General features: G+C 43.2%; 1 protein-coding gene across 1 annotated transcript in view; it reads left to right on the forward strand.

Moving 5' to 3' along the window:
- The first annotated feature begins 417 nt into the window (after positions 1–417).
- SPRYD4 (SPRY domain containing 4) overlaps positions 418–12,562 on the forward strand; it is a 38,062-nt gene continuing 25,917 nt past the window's right edge. The window contains exon 1 of the mRNA XM_077297609.1: positions 418–574. Coding sequence (XP_077153724.1) covers positions 472–574 — 103 coding nt within the window. The 5' untranslated portion in view covers positions 418–471. The remainder of the gene's footprint in view (positions 575–12,562) is intronic.

Genomic DNA, 12,562 nt, shown 5'->3' on the forward strand with positions numbered 1-12,562 from the left:
CGGTGCTGTATATAGAGATCTGTGTGCGCAGTGCTGTATATAGAGATCTGTGTGCGCAGCGCTGTATATAGAGATCTGTGTGCGCAGTGCTGTATATAGAGATCTGTGTGCGCAGTGCTGTATATAGAGATCTGTGTGCACAGCGCTGTATATAGAGATCTGTGTGCGCAGCGCTGTATATATAGATCTGTGTGCACGGTGCTGTATATATAGATATGTGTGCACAGCGCTGTATACTGAGGGGATCTGTGTGCATAGCGCTGTGTATGGAGGGGATAGGTTCTGTCTCTCCAGAGGCCGGACACGTACCCTGTAACCCCCACAGGAGCCCCGTTCTCCCCCCAGAGCTGGCTACAGCCACCACGCATGATACGTGAACTCTATCCCCTTCCAAACCGATAAGAACCGTTCCTTCAGGATTAATCACATCACGTGACGAGGAGGCACTGCCCGCTTTATGTTTATTCCAAAATGGCGTCGCCCATGAGGGCAATGATTTCAGGGTGTCGCGCCGTGAGGGGCCTGCGGGTGTCGGGCCTCCAGGGACATCACGCAGTCGTCAGCTCCAGGAGAGGTGAGGCTAAGCGAGGCGCGTAGAAGGCGAGTGACGTCACCTATTGTCATAAGCGGCAGCATGGAACTACAAGTCCCAGCATGTCGCGCAGAGTAGCTGTCGGTGAGCGCTGCGGCGTGTGACGTCACTGACCTCTCCTGACCTTGTCCTGCACATAGAATGACGTCACTCACCAGTGCTGACACTCCGGAGCGTTCACCTCACACACAGCCCGTGAGTAATAGCGGCTCCGTGGCTGCAGCCATCATGGCCCCGGGCTGTGTCCGTCACTGTCAGGGGTTTGTCTGCAGGGACATGTCCGCAGCGCCCTGTGTGCTGCTCATGGGTGAGCGGACCTGTCCAGACCGGAGTGTGAACACAGCCTTATTCTGATTCCATTATACGATGCTGAAGTTGGTTTCTTATTCGTTCAGTTTCTTATTCGGGCTGAAGTTGGTTTCTTATTCAGCAGTTTCTTATTCGGCTATTTTTTATTTTCTGTTTTTTTCAGGTTTTTGTATAAAAATAAACCATTCTGAGTATATAATAATATGCGGTCATGTGTCCTTTTGTGAATACACTTAAAAACAGATACAAAATTTAGAAGGCTGGCACAAAAATGGGCATCAAAGTGGGCACTGAGGTATGGTATTAAAGGTGTTAAATGGCTTTGTGCCACTGATCTGACACCTGACTTGCATACCTTGTGATGCCACACATCAAGTTCCTGTCAATCCAGCCTGGCACAAATGGGTTCTGGGCATCAGAACTGGCATCAAAGTGGGCAGAGAACCAATTTTCACACATGCGAATAAGTAACAGCTATTTTTAAGGGGTTAAATGCCTTTGTGCCACTTATTAAACACCTGATTTACATACCTACTGATGCCCCACATGAAATCCATGTCACTCCAGCCTGGCACAAATGTGTTCTGGGCATCAAAACTGGCATCAAATGGGGCAAATCGCCCATTTTCACTGATTTGAATAAGTAACAGCTATTTTTAAGGGGTTAAATGCCTTTGTGCCACTGATCTAACACCTGATTTACTAACCTACTGATGCCCCACATGAAATCCATGTCACACCAGCCTGGCACAAATGGGTTCTGGGCATCAGAACTGGCATCATAGGGGGAAAATTGCCCATTTTCACAGATTTGAATAAGTAACAGCTATTTTTAAGGGGTTAAATGCCTTTGTGCCACTAATCTAACACCTGATTTACATACGTAGTGATGCCCCACATCAAAGTCAAATCACTTCAGCCTGGCACAAATGGGTTCTGGGCATCAAAACTGGCATCAAAGGGGGCAAATCGCCCATTTTCACAGATTTGAATAAGTAACAGCTATTTTTAAGGGGTTAAATAGCTTTGTGCCACTGATCTAACACCTGATTTACATAACTACTGATGCCCCACATGAAATCCAAGTCACTGCAGCCTGGCACAAATCGGTTCGGGGCATCAAAACTGGCATCAAAGTGGGCAAATCACCCATTTTCACAGATTTGAATAAGTAACAGCTATTTTTAAGGGGTTAAATAGCTTTGTGCCACTGATCTAACACCTGATTTACATACCTACTGATGCCCCACATGAAATCCATGTCACTGCAGCCTGGCACAAATGGGTTATGGGCATCAGAACTGGCATCAAAGTGGGCAAATCGTACATTTTCACAGATTTGAATAAGTAACAGCTATTTTTAAGGGGTTAAATGCCTTTATGCCACTGATCTAACACCTGATTTACATACCTACTGATGCCCCACATGAAATCCATGTCACACCAGCCTGGCACAAATGGGTTCTGGGCATCAGAACTGGCATCATAGGGGGCAAATTGCCCATTTTCACAGATTTGAATAAGTAACAGCTATTTTTAAGGGGTTAAATGCCTTTGTGCCACTGATTTAACACCTGATTTACATACCTACTGATGCCCCTCATTAAATGCATGTCAATCCAGCCTGGCACAAATGGGTTCTGGGCATCAGAACTGGCATCAAAGGGGGCAAATAGCACATTTTCACAGATTTGAATAAGTAACAGCAATTTTTAAGGGGTTAAATGCCTTTGTGCCACTAATCTAACACCTGATTTACATACGTAGTGATGCCCCACATCAAAGTCAAATCACTTCAGCCTGGCACAAATGGGTTCTGGGCATCAAAACTGGCATCAAAGGGGGCAAATCGCCCATTTTCACAGATTTGAATAAGTAACAGCTATTTTTAAGGGGTTAAATAGCTTTGTGCCACTGATCTAACACCTGATTTACATAACTACTGATGCCCCACATGAAATCCAAGTCACTGCAGCCTGGCACAAATCGGTTCGGGGCATCAAAACTGGCATCAAAGTGGGCAAATCACCCATTTTCACAGATTTGAATAAGTAACAGCTATTTTTAAGGGGTTAAATAGCTTTGTGCCACTGATCTAACACCTGATTTACATAACTACTGATGCCCCACATGAAATCCAAGTCACTGCAGCCTGGCACAAATCGGTTCGGGGCATCAAAACTGGCATCAAAGTGGGCAAATCGCCCATTTTCACAGATTTGAATAAGTAGTAGCTATTTTTAAGGGGTTAAATAGCTTTGTGCCACTGATCTAACACCTGATTTACATAACTACTGATGCCCCACATGAAATCCAAGTCACTGCAGCCTGGCACAAATCGGTTCGGGGCATCAAAACTGGCATCAAAGTGGGCAAATCGTACATTTTCACAGATTTGAATAAGTAACAGCTATTTTTAAGGGGTTAAATGCCTTTGTGCCACTGATCTAACACCTGATTTACATACCTACTGATGCCCCACATGAAATCCATGTCACACCAGCCTGGCACAAATGGGTTCTGGGCATCAGAACTGGCATCATATTGAGCAAATTGCCCATTTTCACAGATTTGAATAAGTAACAGCTATTTTTAAGGGGTTAAATGCCTTTGTGCCACTGATTTAACAACTGATTTACATACCTACTGATGCCCCTCATTAAATGCATGTCAATCCAGCCTGGCACAAATGGGTTCTGGGCATCAGAACTGGCATCAAAGGGGGTAAATAGCACATTTTCACAGATTTGAATAAGTAACAGCAATTTTTAAGGGGTTAAATGCCTTTGTGCCACTAATCTAACACCTGATTTACATACCTAGTGATGCCCCACATCAAAGTCAAATCACTTCAGCCTGGCACAAATGGGTTCTGGGCATCAAAACTGGCATCAAAGTGGGCAAATCGCCCATTTTCACAGATTTGAATAAGTAATAGCTATTTTTAAGGGGTTAAATAGCTTTGTGCCACTGATCTAACACCTGATTTACATAACTACTGATGCCCCACATGAAATCCAAGTCACTGCAGCCTGGCACAAATCGGTTCGGGGCATCAAAACTGGCATCAAAGTGGGCAAATCACCCATTTTCACAGATTTGAATAAGTAACAGCTATTTTTAAGGGGTTAAATAGCTTTGTGCCACTGGTCTAACACCTGATTTACATACCTACTGATGCCCCACATGAAATCCATGTCACTGCAGCCTGGCACAAATGGGTTATGGGCATCAGAACTGGCATCAAAGTGGGCAAATCGTACATTTTCACAGATTTGAATAAGTAACAGCTATTTTTAAGGGGTTAAATGCCTTTGTGCCACTGATCTAACACCTGATTTACATACCTACTGATGCCCCACATGAAATCCATGTCACACCAGTCTGGCACAAATGGGTTCTGGGCATCAGAACTGGCATCATATTGGGCAAATTGCCCATTTTCACAGATTTGAATAAGTAACAGCTATTTTTAAGGGGTTAAATGCCTTTGTGCCACTGATTTAACAACTGATTTACATACCTACTGATGCCCCTCATTAAATGCATGTCAATCCAGCCTGGCACAAATGGGTTCTGGGCATCAGAACTGGCATCAAAGGGGGTAAATAGCACATTTTCACAGATTTGAATAAGTAACAGCAATTTTTAAGGGGTTAAATGCCTTTGTGCCACTAATCTAACACCTGATTTACATACCTAGTGATGCCCCACATCAAAGTCAAATCACTTCAGCCTGGCACAAATGGGTTCTGGGCATCAAAACTGGCATCAAAGGGGGCAAATCGCCCATTTTCACAGATTTGAATAAATAACAGCTATTTTAAAGGGTTAAATAGCTTTGTGCCACTGATCTAACACCTGATTTACATAACTACTGATGCCCCACATGAAATCCAAGTCACTGCAGCCTGGCACAAATCGGTTCGGGGCATCAAAACTGGCATCAAAGTGGGCAAATCACCCATTTTCACAGATTTGAATAAGTAACAGCTATTTTTAAGGGGTTAAATAGCTTTGTGCCACTGATCTAACACCTGATTTACATACCTACTGATGCCCCACATGAAATCCATGTCACTGCAGCCTGGCACAAATGGGTTATGGGCATCAGAACTGGCATCAAAGTGGGCAAATCGTACATTTTCACAGATTTGAATAAGTAACAGCTATTTTTAAGGGGTTAAATGCCTTTGTGCCACTGATTTAACACCTGATTTACATACCTACTGATGCCCCACATGAAATCCATGTCACACCAGCCTGGCACAAATGGGTTCTGGGCATCAGAACTGGCATCATAGGGGGCAAATTGCCCATTTTCACAGATTTGAATAAGTAACAGCTATTTTTAAGGGGTTAAATGCCTTTGTGCCACTGATTTAACACCTGATTTGCATACCTACTGATGCCCCTCATTAAATGCATGTCAATCCAGCCTGGCACAAATGGGTTCTGGGCATCAGAACTGGCATCAAAGGGGGCAAATAGCACATTTTCACAGATTTGAATAAGTAACAGCAATTTTTAAGGGGTTAAATGCCTTTGTGCCACTAATCTAACACCTGATTTACATACGTAGTGATGCCCCACATCAAAGTCAAATCACTTCAGCCTGGCACAAATGGGTTCTGGGCATCAAAACTGGCATCAAAGGGGGCAAATCGCCCATTTTCACAGATTTGAATAAGTAACAGCTATTTTTAAGGGGTTAAATAGCTTTGTGCCACTGATCTAACACCTGATTTACATAACTACTGATGCCCCACATGAAATCCAAGTCACTGCAGCCTGGCACAAATCGGTTCGGGGCATCAAAACTGGCATCAAAGTGGGCAAATCACCCATTTTCACAGATTTGAATAAGTAACAGCTATTTTTAGGGGGTTAAATAGCTTTGTGCCACTGATCTAACACCTGATTTACATACCTACTGATGCCCCACATGAAATCCATGTCACTGCAGCCTGGCACAAATGGGTTATGGGCATCAGAACTGGCATCAAAGTGGGCAAATCGTACATTTTCACAGATTTGAATAAGTAACAGCTATTTTTAAGGGGTTAAATGCCTTTGTGCCACTGATCTAACACCTGATTTACATACCTACTGATGCCCCACATGAAATCCATGTCACACCAGCCTGGCACAAATGGGTTCTGGGCATCAGAACTGGCATCATAGGGGGCAAATTGCCCATTTTCACAGATTTGAATAAGTAACAGCTATTTTTAAGGGGTTAAATGCCTTTGTGCCACTGATTTAACACCTGATTTACATACCTACTGATGCCCCTCATTAAATGCATGTCAATCCAGCCTGGCACAAATGGGTTCTGGGCATCAGAACTGGCATCAAAGGGGGCAAATAGCACATTTTCACAGATTTGAATAAGTAACAGCTATTTTTAAGGGGTTAAATGCCTTTGTGCCACTAATCTAACACCTGATTTACATACGTAGTGATGCCCCACATCAAAGTCAAATCACTTCAGCCTGGCACAAATGGGTTCTGGGCATCAAAACTGGCATCAAAGGGGGCAAATCGCCCATTTTCACAGATTTGAATAAGTAACAGCTATTTTTAAGGGGTTAAATAGCTTTGTGCCACTGATCTAACACCTGATTTACATAACTACTGATGCCCCACATGAAATCCAAGTCACTGCAGCCTGGCACAAATCGGTTCGGGGCATCAAAACTGGCATCAAAGTGGGCAAATCACCCATTTTCACAGATTTGAATAAGTAACAGCTATTTTTAAGGGGTTAAATAGCTTTGTGCCACTGATCTGACACTTAAAATACACAGAAAGTGATGCCCTGCATCAAACCCAGGACCCTTCAGCCTGGCCCAAATGGGTTCTGGGCACCAGAACTGGCATCAAAGTGGGCAAACAGCCTATTTTCACAGATTTGAATAAGTAACTGATGTTTTTAAGGGCTAAATGACTTTGGGCCACTGATGTCACTCCACCCTTACATCCCAATGGCTTTGTGGTCCATCGCCATTGGCATTATGCCACTTTTATTAGTGTTAAAATGTAGCAGCAATTTTTCATAAATAAGTAAATTTGCAAAACCTACTTTTTACAGACATACCCTTTTTAACGGTCTTTGAAGGGTTGAGATATTTGGAAAGCGGTAGAATTATACCTTTTTAACTGCACCACCTGTCAGGAAATAGGAAGAAGTTCTGATTACTTCAATTACCTATACAGAGCTCTCAGCTGCAGTTTCCTCTGCCTGCCTGCACAAGGATGGAATTCAAAGCCTCTCTTCCTCCCTCCCCCCTGCTATATGGCTGTAATGTAAGACCAGCATGCAAGCTCCACTGAGAAATTTTCATGGCTTTGTGCTGTGAAAGCCAGTCCTCTCTCTAAACCCCTCATCCCGCCTCCCGCCTGATACTATCTATAACTGGTACAGTTACTTTCAAACCACATGGGACTCTTTTGTTCTTGAAAATTTTTGTACAAGGACACAGATCAGGGATAGGGATATAAGGGTTACATATTTCGAATGTCCACCCGAGAAATTTATAACTCACTGAAATCGCTATTATCTACACCCAAAAAAATGCAAGGCACTGATTTGTCATTAAGCGGGTCAAATATCTATGCCGTGTTTATACTTAAAAGAACCCCTATGACATGGTGAGCATCATGATCATTGTCGTTCGTCTCCGAGGTTCAGACAGCGAGTTATGTATAGAAATGGCTTGTCATAACTCGAAGAAAGGGGAGTATTCAGCCTCTGAGTGAGGTCACCACAGAGGGAGTGCCTTGGTTTTGGGCGCGGAGATAAGTGAGTTAGACATCAGTCTTCACTAGTCCTTTGTCTACGGTCCAACTGCGAGACCCATCTGTAATGCATCTTGATGTATGCCCATCCCCCACAGCACATGGTCTGCCATGAGATGAAATGACATAATGAACTGTAAGGTTTTTTTCAACTTTAATCCCATTTTAGATGTAATTATACTGTACATACGATACTTGTCTACTTTTATAATATCTTTTTATAATTCTGTTAACACTGCCTACCTTTTTGGAGTTAAATATATAAAATTACTACCTTTGTTCCTCCTTGCTCTACAACGTACTGTCCTGTCCTCTGAAGTGAATTACTTTACTAATTTGGGTTGCCTCCTGACACATTATGAGTTAAAAAATCGGAGCTGGTGGCAGCGGATATGTCCTGTGTGTTTAGGAGACTTTGTGTCAGGACTCTGAACATTTTTTACCTTTGTGCACTACTGCCCTTTTCCAAGATGGCATCTTTGGTCTCATGTGCACTGTGTCTTCCTGCTATAAAACTCCACCCCAGCCTTCAGTCTGTGCTAGAGTTTTGCTTTGCATCCAGCTCCTGATTACTCCCTGGCCTTGCACCTGCACCTGCTCCTGTGAACCTTAGTTGGAGATCCTGCCACTCTGCTCTGAGTTCCTGCTGCATACACCAGTGTTCAGTAATCCTCCTTCATCTGCTGCTCGTGTTACTTCCATCTGCATTTGCTGGACATGTAAGCTGTTTGCTGCTCTGCAAAACCTGAGACTATTAACCAGGCCTCCCTGGTTGAGCTAAGATATGATTTGAACTGCCTAATAGCATATCTATCTGTGTCTGGACTAAGTCAAGGATCTATTCGTGTAAAGTTTCCTCAAGAATAACTGTGCTTCATAGACTTTCTGTTTGTTTGCATCTACCTCTGAGGTTTCCTATTGACTGCTAAGCTGCGTTTATTATTTGCACCAAGTGTTGTGGACTTGAGATTCTCTCTGCACCTGCTTGAATCACCGTGTGATAATATAGACTTTACCACTTATAAAACTGTGTCCTGTTGTCTTGTTCCACGCAAAGAGTCTCCTGAGTTATCCCCTATAATTATTACAGCCAGACCTCATGTAGCTGGAGTGTGTCAGCAGTTCCTGAAAGATGAAGGCATTGAAGCTATGAACTGGCCCACCCTTTTCCCGAGACCTGAATCCGATTGATCACATCTGGGACATCATGTCTCTCACCATCCACCAATGTCACGTTGCACCAGACTGTCCAGGAGTTGGCGGATGATTTAGTACAGGTCTGGGAGGAGATCCCTCAGGAGACCATCCACCACCTCATCAGGAGCATGCCCAGGTGTTGTAGGGAGTTCATACAGGCACATGGAGGCCACACACTACTGAGCATCATTTCCTTGTCATGAGGCATTTCCACAGAAGTTGGATCAGCCTTTAATTTGATTTTCGAGTTTGATTTAGAGCATCATTCCAAATCCAGACCTCCGTGGGACATTAGTTGTGATTTACGTAGATCATTTTTAGGTTTTATTGTTCTGAACACATTCCACTATGAAATTAATAAAGATTTACAACTGGAATATTTCATTCAGTGATATCTAGGATGTGGGATTTTAGTGATCCCTTTATTCTCTATTCTATCTATTGTAATCTAATCTGTCACTCTGTGATTAAAATGTACGCGGCTGATCATTTGCCGGCTTTAAAACATATATGTATTCTAGATAGAGAGATAGAGTAAAAGAATATTTTGTTTTAAAACTTTGTATAAATGATATAGAACATTTCTCTATGTAAAATCTCATGTTAAAATCGCATTGCAGTCTGAAGCCAATCGCAATGCATTTGGATGTAAATCGGATGATAGGTGTGAAAACTGGGATTGTACTCACACAAAAAATGCATGACACTCACAAGACAGTGGTATTACACTCGACCGACTCTCCAAAATCAAAATGAGACCGATTTTTAATTCACTAGTGTGTGTATAGCCTTACTGTTTATGTAAAAGTGGTGTGAGATCAGTGGCCCAAGCTCATTTAACCCCTTAAAAACATCAGTTACTTATTCAAATCTGTGAAAATGGGCTGTTTGCCCACTTTGATGCCAGTTCTGGTGCCCAGAACCCATTTGGGCCAGGCTGAAAGGACCTGGGTTTGATGCAGGGCATCACTTTCTGTGTATTTTAAGTGTCAGATCAGTGGCCCAAAGGCATTTAACCCCTTAAAAACATCAGTTACTTATTCAAATCTGTGAAAATGAGCTGTTTGCCCACTTTGATGCCAGTTCTGGTGCCCATAACCCATTTGGGCCAGGCTGGCGGGACCTGGGTTTGATGCAGGGCATCACTTTCTGTGTATTTTAAGTGTCAGATCAGTGGCCCAAAGGCATTTAACCCCTTAAAAACATCAGTTACTTATTCAAATCTGTGAAAATGGGCTGTTTGCCCACTTTGATGCCAGTTCTGGTGCCCAGAACCCATTTGGGCCAGGCTGAAGGGACCTGGCTTTGATGCAGGGCATCACTTTCTGTGTATTTTAAGTGTCAGATCAGTGGCCCAAAGGCATTTAACCCCTTAAAAACATCAGTTACTTATTCAAATCTGCGAAAATGGGCTGTTTGCCCACTTTGATGCCAGTTCTGGTGCCCAGAACCCATTTGGGCCAGGCTGAAGGGACCTGGGTTTGATGCAGGGCATCACTTTCTGTATATTTTAAGTGTCAGATCAGTGGCCCAAAGGCATTTAACCCCTTAAAAACATCAGTTACTTATTCAAATCTGCGAAAATGGGCTGTTTGCCCACTTTGATGCCAGTTCTGGTGCCCAGAACCCATTTGGGCCAGGCTGGAGGGACCTGGGTTTCATGCAGGGCTTCACTTCCTGTGTATTTTAAGTGTCAAATCAGTGGCTCAAAGGCATTTAACCCCTTAAAAACATCAGTTACTTATTCAAATCTGCGAAAATGGGCTGTTTGCCCACTTTGATGCCAGTTCTGGTGCCCAGAAGCCATTTGGGCCAGGCTGGAGAGACCTGGGTTTGATGCAGGGCATCACTGTCTGTGTATTTTAAGTGTCGAATTAGTGGCCCAAAGGCATTTAACCCCTTAAAAACATCAGTTACTTATTCAAATCTGTGAAAATGGGCTGTTTGCCCACTTTGATGCCAGTTCTGGTGCCCAGAACCCATTTGGGCCAGGCTGGAGAGACCTGGGTTTGATGCAGGGCATCACTGTCTGTGTATTTTAAGCGTCGTATTAGTGGCCCAAAGGCATTTAACCCCTTAAAAACATCAGTTACTTATTCAAATCTGTGAAAATGGGCTGTTTGCCCACTTTGATGCCAGTTCTGGTGCCCAGAACCCATTTGGGCCAGGCGGGAGAGACCTGGGTTTGATGCAGGGCATCACTGTCTGTGTATTTTAAGTGTCAGATCAGTGGCCCAAAGGCATTTAACCCCTTAAAAACATCAGTTACTTATTCAAATCTGCGAAAATGGGCTGTTTGCCCACTTTGATGCCAGTTCTGGTGCCCAGAACCCATTTGGGCCAGGCTGAAGGGACCTGGGTTCGATGCAGGGCATCACTGTCTGTGTATTTTAAGTGTCAGATCAGTGGCCCAAAGGCATTTAACCCCTTAAAAACATCAGTTACTTATTCAAATCTGTGAAAATGCGCTGTTTGCCCACTTTGATGCCAGTTCTGATGCCCAGAACCCATTTGTGCCAGGCTGCAGTGACATGGATTTCATGTGGGGTACCAGTAGGTATGTAAATCAGGTGTTAGATTAGTGGCTCAAAGGCATTTAACCCCTTAAAAATAGCTGTTACTTATTCAAATCTGTGAAAATGGGTGATTTGCCCACTTTGATGCCAGTTCTGATGCCCAGAACCCATTTTTGTCAGGCTGTATTGACATGCATTTCATGTGGGGCATCATTAGGTATGTTAATCAGGTGTTAGATCAGTGGCACAAAGGCATTTAACCCCTTAAAAATAGCTGTTACTTATTCAAATCTGTGAAAATGTGCAATTTGCCCACTTTGATGCCAGTTCTGATGCCCAGAACCCATTTGTGCCAAGCTGGTGTGACATGGATTTCATGTGGGGAATCAGTAGGTATGTAAATCAGGTGTTAGATCAGTGGCACAAAGCTATTTAACCCCTTAAAAATAGCTGTTATTTATTCAAATCTGTGAAAATGGGTGATTTGCCCACTTTGATGCCAGTTTTGATGCCCAGAACCCATTTGTGCCAGGCTGTATTGACATGGATTTCATGTAGGGCATCATTAGGTATGTTAATCAGGTGTTAGATCAGTGGCACAAAGGCATTTAACCCCTTAAAAATAGCTGTTACTTATTCAAATCTGTGAAAATGTGCAATTTGCCCACTTTGATGCCAGTTCTGATGCCCAGAACCCATTTGTGCCAGGGTGGAGTGACATGGATTTCATGTGGGGCATCAGTAAATATGTAAATCAGGTGTTAAATCAGTGGCACAAAGGCATTTAACCCCTTAAAAATAGCTGTTACTTATTCAAATCTGTGAAAATGGGCGATTTGCCCACTTTGATGCCAGTTTTGATGCCCAGAACCCATTTGTGCCAGGCTGGAGTGACATGGATTTCATGTGGGGCATCAGTAAATATGTAAATCAGGTGTTAAATCAGTGGCACAAAGGCATTTAACCCCTTAAAAATAGCTGTTACTTATTCAAATCTGTGAAAATGGGTGATTTGCCCACTTTGATGCCAGTTCTGATGCCCAGAACCCATTTGTGTCAGGCTGTATTGACATGCATTTCATGTGGGGCATCATTAGGTATGTTAATCAGGTGTTAGATCAGTGGCACAAAGGCATTTAACCCCTTA

The sequence above is a fragment of the Ranitomeya variabilis genome, chromosome 3 (genome assembly GCF_051348905.1).
Source record: "Ranitomeya variabilis isolate aRanVar5 chromosome 3, aRanVar5.hap1, whole genome shotgun sequence".
Classification (NCBI taxonomy): domain Eukaryota; kingdom Metazoa; phylum Chordata; class Amphibia; order Anura; family Dendrobatidae; genus Ranitomeya; species Ranitomeya variabilis.